We start from the raw sequence: 15,265 nt of genomic DNA, 5'->3' as shown, positions 1-15,265 counted from the left end.
CAGTGGGAGCCCAGAGCCCTTTGCCAGGTGACGCGTGACTCTGCCTTTGCTTGTGCGTCAGAGGGTGAAGACATTGATTTTGACTTTCTAAAGGAACGTGTGTGCTCTTTTAAAAAATCTGTGCTGCTTTCTTGTTTCCTGATTGTCAAAATAATAATGCTGTTATTAAACAACTCAAGCATTGTAGAAATATTACATAGTGAATGTCACCCACAAAATCCCCTGTCCCCAAAGCAAACCTGTGAAGTCCATGTTCCTTCGTTCAGGGCATTTTTTTTTCCCTATCAGTGTGTGCTTGTGTGTGTGTGTGTGTGTGTGTGTATTTGAAAAATAGAATTTTGCTTTCTTAAGGAAAGAAAAATAGTATGGAATTTTTTTTTAAGGATTTATTTATTTATTTGAAAGATAGTTGGGGCCGGTGCTGTGGCATAGTGGTAAAACCGCTGCCTGCAGTGCTGGCTTCCCATATTGGTGCTGGTTCAGATCCTGGCTGTTCCACTTCTGATCCAGCTCTCTGCTATGGCCTGGGAAAGCAGTAGAAGATGGCCTAAGTCCTTGGGCCCCTGCACCCACGTGGGAGACCTGAAAGAGCTCCTGGCTCCAGATCAGTGCAGCTCTGGCTCTTATGGCCAAGTGGGGAGTGAACCATCGGATGGAAGACCTCTCTCTCTCTCTCTCTGCCTCTCCTCTCTGTAACTCTTTAAAATCCCCATATGGGATTCCGGCACTGCAGGTGGCAGCTCTAACCGCTATACCACAACACCAGCCCTGGAAATTTTCAAATATACACATGTACAGAATTTTCATATACAAAGTACAGTGAATCTCATGTCCCCAGCTTCAGTAATTACCAACATTTTGCCAGTCTTGTTTTTATTTCCCCTCCTGAGTTTTCTCATTTTTCATGGAGGATCTTGAAACACTGTCAGACATCTTGCCAGTTTACCTGTAAGTATTTCAGAGTAAATCCCCCGCCCCCTGTGATAGAGCGCTTGTGCTGCTTTTTACGGTAAAATGGAGACTGGGGCGAGTGTTTGGACTCGGATTAAGGTACCCTGGGTTTGATTCCCAGCTCCAGCTCCTGCCTGCAGCTTCCTGCTGATGCGCACCCTGGGAGGCAGTGGTGATGGCTCAAGTAATTAGGTTCCTGCCATTGAAATGGATTGGATTCTGGGCTCCTGGCTTTGGCCCCCAAAGGATCCATAGCAGGCCTTTGGGGAGTGAACCAGCAGATGGGAGTGGGCTCTCTCTCTCATATAAATTTTTTTAAAGATTTATTTATTTATTTGAGTTACACAAAGAGAGGAGAGGCAGAGAGAGAGAGAAAGGTCTTCCATCCTCTGGTTCACTCCCTAATTGGCTGCAATGGCTGGAGCTATGCCAATCTGAAGCCAGGAGCCAGGAGCTTCCTCTGGGTCTCCCACACACTTGGGCATACCTCCACTGCTCTCCCAGGCCATAGCAGAGAGCTGGATCGGAAGTGAAGCAGCCGGGACTTGAACCAGTGCCCATATGGGCTGCTGGCACTGCAGGCGGCGGCTTTACCCACTACGCCACAGCGCCGGCCCCATTTTTTTTTTTTTTTTTTTTTTTTTTGACAGAGTGGACAGTGGGAGAGAGAGAGAAAGGTCTTCCTTTTGCCATTGGTTCACCCTCTAATGGCCACCGCGGCTGGCGCACTATGGCTGGTGCACCGCGCTAATCCGAAGCCAGGAGCCAGGTGCTTCCCCTGGTCTCCCGTGGGGTGCAGGGCCCAAGCACTTGGGCCATCCTCCACTGCACTCCCGGGCCACAGCAGAGAGCTGGCCTTTAAGAGGGGCAACCGGGACAGAATCTGGCGACCTTTCCGGGACTAGAACCCGGTGTGCCAACGCTGCAGGCAGAGGGTTAGCTTATTGAGCCGCGGCACTGGCCCCCAATTTTAAAAATTAAAAAACTTGGGCCAGGTCTGTCCATGAGGGTCAGACATGTCCATGTGTGGATAGAACATCAGTGACAGCCGGTCCATGGTCGGTGGGCCCACGGGTTTTCATGGGTTTGCTGTTACTTTGCAATGTCCGAGCATTCCAAAAGTCTCCATCCTCTCTCTCTGCACTTTTCCTTAGGATCACTTCATTTCCCCCTCTGCGTTTGGAGAAATCCTCTACAATAACTTCCTCTTTGACATCCCAAAGATCCTGGACCTCTGCGTGCTCTTTGGAAAAGGCAACTCTCCACTGCTTCAGAAGATGATAGGTGTGTGTGACGCACAGAGACGGCCCCCGCGTGCCAGCCTGGAGGTCACAAAGGCTGGTGCTTAGATAGCACAGGGAGAGTCAGAGCAGTGCGGACAGGCAGTGCTGGGAGCTTCACAGATAGGTGAGCGTCTGCGCAAGCAGCTGGTGGCCAAGGGGGGGGGGCAGACGGAATGTGTGTCAGGGTTCTCCGAGGAGCTGGGGCTCTCAGTACTAGGCCGTGTGTCAAACAGTGAAAGCCTGGGGAGGTTTACTTTGGCCAGGAGACTCTGTGCTGGGTCCCGGCATGCCAAGCCTGCCATGTAACGATATTCCCGTTGGATCCTCACGGCAGCCCGGTAAGCACTGCCATCGTCCCTGTTTACAGAGAAGGAAAGCGACTTGCTGAGGACACATGGCTCACAGCGGTCAAGCTGGGGTGCAGGGCCGTGGTGCCCTCCCTCTCAGTCCCCTGCCCTGTGCCACTCTGCTTCCTCAGCCGTGTCACGGTCTGCGCTGTTGCAGAGCGCAGATGGGGACAGAGTTCAGAGAGTTCTCTTGGGCTGTGAAAGGAATGGATCCCATCAGGAGGCAGAGGGCTGGAAGGGTCAGTCAAAGCTGGGAACAGTGTTGGGATGCTCCAGAGGGAGTGCCCCAGAGGATTCCTCTGGGAATTGTAGCCATGGCATTGAACTTGGTACAGAGGAGTGTTCACCCTGGACACCCTTGCCGGCCCTTCTCCCCCTGAGATTACAGGGCACGGCCTCCTACATACCTGGCTACAAAGCCAAGTTACTCCTCTAGTGAGCTGCCTGCCTTCTGTCTGTCCATCCATTTACCTTTTTGCCCCTCATAACATAGTCTGTGTTAATTTTGTAACTTTTGGAAGGATAGAAAAGGTAAAGAATCAGGAAAGCCAAATTCTTGGAAGAGACAACTGCTTGTTTAATATTTCTTTCCAGTCTTTGTGTATTTTTTTGTAAGCATAGTAGATCGTAGTGTGTATGAAAATTTGCATCTGGCCTTTTCACTGGAACAGCCTCTGGTTTCTCACTTAAATCTAATTACTGCCTGATCACCAGTTAATCTTTGTAAATGTTCCCAGGGAAAGACTTGAATAATTTTACTGCAGACTGGGAGAGAGTGGGCTGAGTGGGCAGCAGAAGGCATGATTAGTGAGAGGAACAGTTGCTGGTCTGGTCAGAGGGAAGTGTTCCAGGAGGGGGAGGGGGAAGCTTGAGTCAGATTGGGAAGAACTCCATGCCAGGCTGTAGCCCTAGGGAGCAAGTGGATTGCTCAGGGGCTGAGAGAGCAGGCTCTAGATTTGAGCTGCCCAATTTACGCCCCAGCTCTGTTCTTGGCCATGTCATTTTTTTTTTAAAGATTTATTTATTTGAAAGGGTTACACAGAGAGAAGGAGAGGCAGAGAGAGAGAGAGAGAGATATCTTCCATCTGCGAATTCACTCCCCAATTGGCTGCAACAGCTGGAGCTGAGCCGATCTGAAGCCAGGAGCCAGGAGCTTCTTCCGGGTCTCCCTCATGGGTACAGGGGCCCAAGGACCTGGGCCATCTTCTACTGCTTTCCCAGGCCATAGCAGAGAGCTGGATTGGAAGTGGACTTGAACCGGCGCCCATATGGGATGCTGGCACTGCAGGCAGTGGCTTTACCTGCTACGCCATAGCGCTGGCCCCAGGCCATGTCATCTTGATCAAGTTGAAGAACCACTCTAAGCCTTGGTCTGTCATCTGGAGAATGGGCGGACTCATGACATACAATCCTCTGAGAACAAATGTGGGGAGCAAATAGTTGGTGAGTCGTGTGCTGCACATGGTGCCTGGCAGTCATAAGCCCTTGGTGAGCAGAGCCCTCACTGTGAGGAGGCCTTGGAGCAGGGGGAGGAGCCGTCTGCCAACAAGGTTAATCTGGCAGCCTGTAGGTGGGAGGGCTGAGCCAGGAGGGTGCACCTGCGTGGGTGTGAAGGTGACAGCCCAGTGGTGCTGCTGGAGTGGAAAAGGACATCGAGGAGGCAGATAAACAAACACAGGCCTGGGAGCTGTCGGCTGGGCGGGAAGGGCTTACCAGTTCTAGGGAGAACTGCGGTCGGTTGCAGAGAGCAGGCCTTCAGGAGCTGGGGGAGTGGACTGTGAGTAGGGTGAGGTCAGCCTTGGATCTGCTGGGTGTGAGATAGCTGTACGTGCCCAGAGGGAGATGACGTGGCCAGGGTGGAGTGAGAAAGCTCCGCCTGCTGCCTGGGTTCGAATCTTTTGGTTCACTGACAACTTTAGAAATCTTCTCTCCAGAAAATGTGCTCGTTGTGGATTTGGAGTGCTCTCAGGCCTCCAGCTCGAGAATGCTGAACTGCCTTGTAAGGGAGTGGACCAGGCATCAGGAGCCCCTCTGTCTCTCTCTCTCTCTCTCTCTCTCTATATATATATATATATATGAATAAGCTGGGGCTAGGTTGGGGTGGTGTGGTATGGAGAAGGAGCCTCCAGTTCCTGTCTCTCTCCTCTCAGTCTCTGCTTCTCTCTCTCTCCCTCACACACATACCCCAGCTCTCTTTCCAACTCTTGAGCAGTAAGCACAAGGCGCAGTCTCCCCTTTCTATACTGCAGAAACTTTGGGCAAAGCCGTCACCACTTGGAGGGCTGACCAGGGAGAGGGGCAGGCATTGTAGTGCAGTGGTGTAAGCTGCTGCTTGGGACACCCACATCTCATCTCAGAGTGGCTGGTTTGAATCCTGGCTACTTCAAACTTCCAATCCATATTCCTGCTGATGCACCTGGGAGGCAGCAGGTAATGGCCCAAGAACGTGGGTCCCTGCCCCCCGTGAAGGAGGACCAGATGGAATTCCTGGCTCCTGGTTCTGGCCTGGGCTAGTAGACATTTAGAGAATGAATCTGTGGATGGAAGATCTCTCTGTGTTTCTTCCTCTGTGTATGTTAGTCTGCCTTTCAAATAAATAAATAAATCTTCAGACACAAAGGACAAGGGAGAGAAAATGGGAGGAAAAGAACTGGTTGTTCATCCTGTGGGCGGAAGCCCCAACCTTTCCCTGCCCTCCTCTCCTTGAAGCTTCGAGGCTGGTTCGGTGGGTCCGCGGAATAATTCTGAAAGCACAGCCTTTCGGGTCGGGTCTCTTGCAGCTGTTCTGCACATCAGGAGTGAATTGGGTTCTTGGCCCTTTCAGGAACTGCTCTGATCTGCGTGGCAGTGTCTCCCCTCCCCGCTAGGTTTCTCAACTGCGTTCACTTGAGGAGGGACATTTCAAAGGATGCCATTGCTCTCTCTCACCTTTTTATTATTTTAAGAGATCAAAAGTTAGATCTGCAGTCATTGGATGAAGGAGAGGGAAGGGACTCGGAAGACCCCAAGGGTGGATTGTGTCTGTGTGAGGCTTGTAGAACCTCAGTGGTGCGTAGGACTTGGCACTGGCAGGATTGTGAGAGTCCCCCCCGCGTGCCAGGTGGTCCAGGTTCCACGGTGAGCACTCTGTAGCCCTGGGAGTTGTGGGAGGAGACCTTTGCTAACCCCTGGGTGGAGGAGGGGGCACCTGCCCTGTGGTGGAGTTAGCTCTGAGAGGTCATTGAGGCAGATGAAAGGCATAGCGCTTGTTGTCTGAGGTTGAGGATGCAGCGGGGGCTGGGGGGCAGCAGCAGGACTGCAGTTTAGGGAATGGGAGGAGGGTAGCCCAGGATGCTGGCAAGAGCCAGGTCTCGGAGGGCCCTTTGTGCCGTGGTCAAGAGTTTGGACTGGACCGTGGGGATTTATGAGGAAGAGCAGAGGTTGCTGGGGAGATAATTCAGTCAGTCCTTGCCTGTCAGAAGGGAGTGGGTGCAGATGGGCCGGGCGCCTCTTCACAGGTTGTAGGATTGGCAGAGATAGAAGGCACTGAGCCAGCCCGGCTTGGTAGAACTCAGCTTTCTGGAATCAGGGACTGAAGTGGCATCCAGAAAAGTATTTACAGAAAGTCTAGTCACTCATAATTTGCTTCCTCTTCCAGCCCCATCTTGCTTTTAATTCCCATTCATTTTCAAATTCCCCAGCATCAGGCAAGGGCTGCAGAGTTACCCTAAAGGAGCAAGGCTGGACCTGTCCAAAGCCAGAGGACGCTGGCGCTCTGAGCATGCTCACCATCAGTCTGCCTGTGATGCCTTGGAACCCAGGCCGCAGGCGGGGTGCTGGTACAGCAGGTTAAGCCTCCGCTTGGGATGCCCATATTCCATGCGGGAGTGCCAGTTCGAGTTCCTGCTGCTCTTTTTGCCACCCACGCCTGAGACTCTGATGGAGTTCCAGGCTCCTGGCCGTGGCCTGGCCTACCCCTGCCTGCTGCAGGTATTTGGGGAATGAGCCAGTGGCTAGATCTCTCTCTCTCTCTTTCCATTGCTGTGCCTTTCAAGTAGATGAAAAAAGCATTAATAAAAAAGAGCCCTAGCCTTTGAAGGGTGTTGGCGTTTCACACTGTCGTGTCCTCCAGATATCTCTGATTCTCTCCCTTCTTCCCTCCCTGGCCACGTGGGCAGCTGGAACACTTGGTTTCTGCTCCAGTTACCACGTGTTCTCTCTGCACCCTCACAGCAGCAGCCCTTGGAGTGGCCTTCGTCTCTTACAGGAACAACAGCAAACGTGGGGTAACTCCAACTCCAGGTCCCTCTCAGGCCTCTCCCCCCGGGGTGGGATGGGTTTGCATGGCTAGCGTGCTCAAAAGCAGAGAGTGAAAATATTTCCAGAGAAAGTGCTCTGCTCCCTAGAGTGTCCTCACATTTTTGAAGGCGGGACCTGGCCAGAATTCTGGATTGTTGCATCCAGATTTCTGGAGCAAAGAGATCGTGTCTCCTCATTTTCCTGGATGACTGACTCGCACTCCCAAAGCCGATGCTGTCATCCGAGGCGTGGTGCCGAGTGTGGCCACTCCCCCGAGACATCAGGGTGAGCCGGTTTGACCAGAGCAGGGCTTCTAAGTCATTCACTAGACAGAGGTGCTTAAAAAGGTTAAATTGTATTGAGCGAGGCCCCTCCCCAACCCGGGGGAAGTTTCTAGGCTGGGCCAAAGCTCAGTGCAAGCAGGGCCTGAAGCCAGGACTTGCCCCAAGTCTAGCTGTAGACAGGCTTAGGAAAAAGAGGAAAGGCCATGAACGCGCTGGCGGCTGTTGTAATGTGTCCTCTCCACCCAGCCTTCCCAATGCTTAGCTTTCTCCTCTCTTTCAGGAAACATCTTTACCCAGCAGCCGAGTTACTACAATGACCTGGATGAAACCATGCCCACCATCCTCCAGGTACCGGCCCTCAGCCCTGCCCAGGGGAGAGAGACGCACACACAGGATGGTTCTCCTTGACTTCCTGGAAGAGCCAGGGAGAAGTGTTTGTGTCTCCACATCTCCATCTCCCCAGTGTCTCTGTAGGCCTTGCCCTCCTTGAACAGGACTGAAATCTAAGATTGTGGCCTGCATTTTGTGTTGTCTGCCGACAGCCATGTACCTTTATGCTGCCCCTCTAAGAGACCCGTGTTTCTCAAATGAGAGAGCTTTACAGTTTTACAAAATCGTTTCCTGAAATACTGGTGCTCATTTGTGGGAATTTTGGGAAACATTAAAAAGCAGATAGAGGCATATTACTATTCCCCCATAATCTCACCACAGAAAGATGTCCACCCTTCAGAGTCCCTTTCGGGAAAGTTCCATGGTAGCCTACCCAGAGATGGTGCCGTCAGTTCAGTACTTCATGATTTTATGTAGGGTTCTGTTTCCCCCCTCACTATTGATTTGTGTTAAATATGGTACCCATAAATCACCATCTACAGGGTTTCAAACGCCTGCTGTGTATCCTGACGGCATATCTTAAACGTCCATTGCCATACGCTTGCCCAGACCGTCCAGGCAGGTAATATCTGCAGGATTTTTAGTAGCCTGTCACACATGACAGCACAATCCTGTACAAAGGATGTTTGTTCCGTCACTTCCACTTCACAGTGTCTGCTCCCACCACCCTCTGAGAGGGTCCTTGTCTCGGCTGATACCCAGGGGTGTGGATGCATATCCCAAAGATTACAGGGCAGTTTGGGGGTCACCCAGCCTTGGCTACAGGCTCTGATTCCTAGCCTTGTTCAGCAGGATATGGGAGAGTCCACTCTTGCTTCTCACAGGTCTTCAGCAATATCCTCCAGCACTGTGGTCTACAGGGGGAGGGGGCCAGCACCACGCCCCAGAAGCTGGAGGAGAGGGGCCGGCTGACGCCCAGCGACATGCCTCTCCTGGTGAGCTTGCCCTCTACCCAGCTCCAGCCAGCACCTCACTGCCCTGGGGCGAGGCAGCAGCTGCTGCTCCCATCACCACCCTGTCCCTGACTCGGCGAGAGCCATGGCTTCCCTTCACAGATGTGGAGCACAGGCAGGAGCTCGCGTTTCTCCCTGGGGGCTTCATTATGGGCCAGCAGAAAGAAGAGGGAATAGAACTCAGCCGGCGGGGTCTCAGCCTCACTTACGTCAGCTCTGTGGGCTCATTCGTGTGTTGTTCATGGAGCCAGTCATTCATTCAGTGGTTTTATATTGAGCCCCCAGCACATGCGAGGCCTCAGGCATGAGGCAGTCGGCAAGAGCAGACATGGCACTAGCTCTTAGGGAACTTAAAAAGCTATTTCAGTAAGTCTATGGAAAATGGAATTCAGTATCTTCAAAAAGTTCATAGAAAATGCACAATATAAAAAAATGCATGGATTTTAATTTTTTTTTTGCACCAAAATAAACTTAAAAAAAAAAGTATTTGGGGCCAGAGCTGTGGCACAGCAGGTAAAGCTGCCACCTGCAATGCCCTATATCCCAGTGGGGCGCCAGTTGAACTCCTGGCTTCTCCACTTCCAGTCCACCTCCCTGCTAATGTACTTTGGAAAGCAGCAGAGAGTGGCCCAAGTGCTTGGGCTCCTACTCCCACATGGGAGACCTGGAAGAAGTTCCTGGCTGTTGGCTTAAGACCAGCCCAGGTCTGGCCATTGCGGCCATTTCAGGAATGAACCAGCAGATGGTAGATCTCTCGATCTCCCCTTCCCTCTGTAACTCTGCCTTTCAAATAAAATAAAATCTTTAAAAAATATTTTATGTATTTTGAGAGTCATAGAGACAGACACAGAGATCCCTCTCATTTGCTGATTCACTCCCTCAATGCCCATGATGGCCAAGACTGGGCCAGAACAAAGCCAAGAGCCAGGAACTTAATCAGGGTCTCCCACGGGGGTGGCAGCCATCACCACTGCCTCCCAGAGACTGCATTAGCAGAAAGCTTGAGTCGGGAGCCGGGACTCAAACTCAGGTACTCTGATATGGGATGTAGACTTCTTAACCATGAGGCTCAGTGCCCACCCCAGATAAACTTTTTTTTTTTAAGATTTATTTTATTTATTTGAAATACAGAGTTACCGAGAGAGGTAGAGCCAGAGAGAGAGAGAGGTCTTCCATTTGAAGATTCACTCCCCAGATGACCACATCAGCCAGAGCTGAGCTGATCTGAAGCCAGGAGCCAGGAGCTTCTTCCAGGTCTCCCACATAGGTGCAGGGGCCCAAGGACTTGGGCCATCTTCTACTGCTTTCCCAGGCCTTAGCAGAGAGCTGGATAGGAAGTGGAGCAGCTGGGTCTCGAACCAGCACCCATATGGGATGCCGGCACTGCAGTACTTCTAGAGTTTTAACCCATTATGCCACAACGCTGGCCCCCAGATAAAACTTTTAATTCCATTTTCCATGAGCTTTTGAGAATCACCTGCTTAGAGTCTAATGGGGCTGATGGACAGAAGACAAACATTGAAGGAGCCTGGGTGTGTGTCAGGCACTGTGCTAAGCACTGGAGGTAGAACAGGAAGAAGGCTGCTGCTGCAGGCTGCCTCTGTCGAGCTTGGGACTTCTGGGAAGATAGCCGTCGGAGAAGCTTTACACAAGGGCCCACGCTTCCCCGTGCTGTGGAAGCGAATCGTGTTACCCCCTAAGCCTCCGTTTCCCTGCCTGCCACAGCCACCCCGCCTACACTGCCCCATTGCCGTGAGACTCAGGAAGGTGAGTGACGAAGTACCCCATTTCCACATGCCCTCTTCAGAGTGTGCGCTTAGTATTCTTGTCTTCACGGGCACGTTCCTTTTCTGTGTGTTGTCTTCAGATTCTGAGGCACTTTTCTTCCCGCTTAGAAGGGAGATCTTATTATAACCACAAGTCACCGCCACGGAGCTGTAGTGGTGAGATGTGAGGCTTGGAAGGCGGAGTGGCTTACCCTGGTCGCCCTCTTAGAGGTGGGCCAGCCACTGCCCAGGACCCTCAGGGTTCACATCCCCTTCGCTGTTGGAGGTCTGACCTCTGCAGAGCTGTCCTGGGGTAGAGAATAATGTAGTGTCTTCTGTGGGCCACAGGAACTCAAGGACATTGTTCTCTACCTTTGCGATACCTGCACTACACTCTGGGCCTTTCTGGACATCTTCCCTTTGGCTTGCCAAACCTTCCAGAAACACGACTTCTGCTACAGGTACGCAGTATTTCTGGCTGTTGAAAGTGGGGGGTGTGGTTCTCGTGTTCATTCAGATATTTAGTGCTGAGAATGTGCCAGTGCCTGGGGACACAGCGGTGAGGACAGCAGAGCTCCTGATTGTGTGGATCTGCGTGTCAGCAGCGTTCCCATTTTTGGCTAAGAACAGGACCAAGAGTGGAAAACCAAAGCAGTGCAGCCAAGACAGACCAGTTTGAACTCTGCTGTGTTTCAAAGCACCTACCGGGGGCAGGAGTTTGGTGCAGCTGTTCAGCTGTCACTTGGGATGCCCACATCTCCTATGGGAGTGCCTGCTGCTAATGCCCATCCTGGGAGGCGGTGGCTCAAGTATTTGGGTCCCTGCCACCTACATTCCCATTCAGCCTGACCCAGCCTGCTGTGACAGGCATTTGGAGAGTAAACCAGTGAATGGAAGATCTCACTTACTCTGTGTGTGTGTGTGTGTGCGTGTGTGTGTTTTTGCCTTTAAAATTAAAAAATGAAAAAAAATTTTTTTTCAAAGTCCCTCAGGGCAGACTCAGTGGGGACAGTCAATAGGAAGTGGCCTGAGGACTTCAGCCCAGAGCAGGACACACGTAAGGAAACAGCAGAGGTGCTCCTAACACAGGGCTGGGAGGTGACCCTTAAAAGTGATCCTGAGGAACAAACAGGAATCTTCCAGGCCAAGAAAGGGTGCAGTGATAGGAAAGCAGGTGAAGCGATGCATGCAAAGCTCAGGCCGTGTCCTGGGGAGGGCCAGGGAATGGAGCGTGACAGGAGCCAGTGGCGGGGGACTCCAGGGCCAGTGACAACAAAAGCCTGGGTGAATCAGTGGAAGTCAGACCGAGGGCTTTGTGAGGAGCCACAAATGTGCTGGCAGGGGTGGGCTTTGATTCTGGAGGCTTTTGTCCAGAAGAGTCAGAGATCCTGCAGGGATGAAGAAAGGCAGGGAGGAGACCCCCTTTGCCCACTAAGCACCGTGAGCCAGCCTCTCCTCTTCAGCAGTAAGACAGGGTGCCTAGGCGTGGACATTCCCAGGCCAGTGTGAAGGCGCCGGCAAGCCTGCACGTTGCCTGGCAACAGCAGACGCTGGCCCGTTCCCAGTGGTCTCTGGCTGTCACTCTTGCCAGACGTCTCTCACCACCATTTGCACGCAGAGCTTCTGGGAGCTGCCCAGCACTGTCCACTCACCCGGCCGGCGCTTCATTCTGTCACTTACCCATTCAACAAAAACATTCATCTGGTGTGGATGCGTGCCAGAGACGGCTGCTGGTACTGACCCCTCCGTGTTCTGAGCTTGTGAAAGGCAGCTGTTAGGATCGACCATGCTTCCAGAGGGGGTTAGGATTTGGTACTGGTCAGCAGTCTCCCCAGAAGAAAGGGGTTACAATGGGACTGGAGCTGGCCACTCTTTTAAAAGGGCGCCTTCTGTCAGGCTAAAAGTTGCACGTGCCTATTGGAAATTTGGAAACTGCAGAGAAGTAGGCAGTTAAAATCACCAGGAGAGAGCGTACTGTTCTTAGAACGTTGTGCTCTGCTCTGTTTTTACTTGCCCTAAGCATTTTCCCATTTTGTCAAGGTATCTCCCCAGGTGTAACACGGATGAGTTGAAGGGCCTTTGGAGTTGGGGGTACCTTCCTGTAAGGGACAGTGCAGGTGGGAGAGGCTCTACCCATCTCAGTGAGGAAGAAAAAGAGGAGACACTTATCTTTTTAAAGATCAATTTATTTACTTAGAGAGGAAGAGACAGATCGTCCATCTGCCATTGTATTCCCCAAGTGGCCACACTGACCGGAGCTGGGTCAGGCCACAGCCAAGGTCTCCCACATGGGTGGCAGAGGCCCAAGGACTTGGACCTCCCTCTGTTGCCTCCCAGGAACATTACTAGGAAGCGAATCAGAAGCTGAGTAGCCGACCCTGGAACCAGCACTCTGGTAGGGATGCATGTGTCCCAAGCTGTGGCTAATCTGCTGTACCCAGCACCCACCTGGGAGATACTTTTGACTGAAAGTAACTCTGCCTTTGACCCACAAACAGCCTGGGGCTGGCCCAGCCTGTTCCAACTGTGCTGGAGGCCGGAAACGCCCCGCTGAGCAAATGGAGCAGCCCCAGTCCCTGTGAACTCTTCCCGATCCGTCTCAGAACCCATCCCGTCTTCCGCTCAGAATTGCTCACTGCACTGGAGTGCGTTTCTTTCTGTTCCTTTACTTTATGAATGAATAATACACGCACATGGTTCAGAACTCAAGATGTATAAAACATACCGGTGAGAAGTCTCCCTCTCCTCCTTCCACTTCCCCACTTCTGTTCACACACCACCATTGTCAGTTTTTGGGTAGAATTTTCCAGGGCATATGCATAGCCACATGCAGCTATAAGCAAACATGTACATTGGATGTCTCTCCCCTTTTAAAAAAATGAATGCTGGCATATTATGCATGCAATATGTAAAAGAATATTTTACTTTTTAACAATGATGCTATGTCAGTGTCTAAAGTACCCTATGTCTTGGGGTCAGATTCCTCTGTACACATGGAGTATCAGATCCCAGAGGTAGCCTTGTAGGGTTCTGTTAATTGTTTGCTGTTACAAATAATTTCTGCACAGAACAACTTTGTACTCATCATTTTATACCTTCGCAAGTGTATCTGTAGAATAACTCCCAGAAGTAAGATCTCAGGGACAGATGGTATGTGTGCTTTTAATTTTCGTAGATCTTGCCAAGTCACCCTCCATAGGGGTTGTTCCAATTTACCCTCCCACCAGCAATGTATCCTGGCAACCACTGAACATTTCTGGGCCAGACTGCCCTCTCTGTCCTCTTCTGGTACCATGCCGAGTAAGGCCTGCCTCTTTTGGCCTGGTTGTCCTCTGCTCTGTATAGCCCCACAATGGAGTAGACGTTGCCAGAAGCACACTGATCGGTAGGTATTTCCAAAGCGCACACTCTGCACCGTCCCAGGTACTTAAGCTGTCATCCGGGCTCTGGAAGCTCAAGATGCTTGGAGGCAGAGTGACACTCGGAAAAGGGACAGCTGCATTTCATCTGCTAGGGCATGCGGTTCCAGAGAGGAGGAGTCCCGGCCCGGGAACAGGAGGCGGAGGGGAGAGACTGGGGAGGTTTGAGCCTGTGAGGAAGGCGGGGCGGGGTGGGGGTGGTCTGGGAGGATGCTGAGGGCCTGTAGGACTGGGATGGAGTTGGAATTTGAGTTCAGAATGGCTGGGAGTGAGGACCCTGGGGTGAGAAGGTGGCTGTGCTGTGCCAGGTATGGTGTGCCTGAGAAGAGCTGGAGTTGATTGTGTTGGACCTGTTATTTTGTTTGGTCTTGTTTCATTGGCATAGTTTTACTTACTTGAAAATGACAGTATTTTTCATTTTATAAAACTCATGGAAAACCATGCTAACTGGCTTAACTCATAAAACCAGTGTAGAAAATAAGCTGCACGTAGATCATGTGAACATCTGGGGCCTGTTTGAACAAACACAAATACCATGTGATGTTTGTATGTTAACATTTTTGAAATGCCAAATCATGTCAAAATTAAAGCTTTTCCTTTATAACTCATAGCAGAAGGAACAAAGGTTATTATATAAATGACTAATTCAGTACACATAAAACTAACAGTGTTTGAGCAAAAGAATACTCTGTCTCACACCAGAGGCGTGGGTGACCTGCTGGCTGCTCTCTTCGAAGGATCTGGTCTGGGCCTGTGCCACGGCTCACTAGGCTAATCCTCCGCCTGCGGCACCGGCACCCAGGTTCTAGTCTTGGTTGCGGTGCCGGATTCTGTCCCGGTTGCTCCTCTTCCAGTCCAGCTCTCTGCTGTGGCCCGGGAAAGCAGTGGAGAATGGCCCAAGTGCTTGGACCCTGCACCTGCATGGGAGACCAGGAGAAGCACCTGGCTCCTGGCTTTGGATCAGCGTGGTGCGCCAGCCGCAGCAGCCATTGGGGGGTGAACCAATGGAAGGAAGACCTTTCTCTCACTGTCCACTCTGTCAAAAAAAAAAAAAAAAGAAGGATCCATCTGAATTGGGGGAAGCCTTGCTTCCCCTGGGGCTGTCCCTGGGAGCAGCCACAGCAAGTCAATCTGGGGAATCTGGGGAATCTAGGGAATCTAGGGCGGGTTCTGGGAGCAAACCGTGTGTGAGGGGAGGTGTTTGGCGTGGTGGTTAACACGCTGCTTGGGACCCCACAGCCCATGTAGGACTGGCTGGGTTCGAGTCCTAGCTCCTTTCTGATTCCTGCGTCCTACTGCTGCACACCCTGAGAGGCAGCAAATGACAGCTTAAGTAGGTGAGTCTTTGCCACCCGTGTGGGAGACACAGACTGAATCCTGGGCTCCTTGCTTCAGCCTGGTCAGGCCCAGCTGTTATGTCATTTAGGGAGTAAACTAGTAGATGGAATGTGTGTGTGTGTGTGTGTCTCAAGTAAAAATAAACTAATTGAAAGAAAACTGTTGTGGGAACAAGAAGTATGCCCTCTGCTCCCTATGTTTGCTTTGGTTTTCTCGTGAAGTGTGGCCCTTGTGAACTGACCTAGATTTTCACTCA

General features: G+C 51.6%; 1 protein-coding gene and 1 long non-coding RNA gene across 14 annotated transcripts in view; one reads left to right on the top strand and one right to left on the bottom strand.

Moving 5' to 3' along the window:
* ASCC2 (activating signal cointegrator 1 complex subunit 2) overlaps positions 1-15,265 on the top strand; it is a 43,485-nt gene that overhangs the window by 13,616 nt on the left and 14,604 nt on the right. For 9 of the 13 annotated variants that reach the window (XM_070065789.1, XM_070065797.1, XM_070065787.1 and 6 more), the window contains 4 exons: positions 2,106-2,235; positions 7,424-7,491; positions 8,358-8,468; positions 10,601-10,713. In XM_070065789.1, coding sequence (XP_069921890.1) covers positions 2,106-2,235; positions 7,424-7,491; positions 8,358-8,468; positions 10,601-10,713 — 422 coding nt within the window. Of the gene's footprint in view, positions 1-2,105; positions 2,359-7,423; positions 7,492-8,357; positions 8,469-10,600; positions 10,714-12,428; positions 13,638-15,265 lie in introns of those variants that run through there. The other 4 variants (XM_070065798.1, XM_070065799.1, XM_070065796.1 and 1 more) reach the window with 3 other exon arrangements.
* On the bottom strand, positions 3,583-4,396 carry LOC138847378 (uncharacterized). The gene is made up of 2 exons (XR_011385143.1): positions 4,295-4,396; positions 3,583-3,994 (listed from the first exon to the last, which is right to left on the bottom strand). It is a non-coding gene; the product is annotated as an uncharacterized lncRNA (long non-coding RNA).

Source organism: Oryctolagus cuniculus, chromosome 21 (assembly GCF_964237555.1).
Source record: "Oryctolagus cuniculus chromosome 21, mOryCun1.1, whole genome shotgun sequence".
Taxonomy (NCBI): Eukaryota; Metazoa; Chordata; class Mammalia; order Lagomorpha; family Leporidae; genus Oryctolagus; species Oryctolagus cuniculus.
The sequence above is the reverse complement of the archived record's forward strand: the minus strand, read 5'-3'. Positions and strand labels throughout refer to the sequence as shown.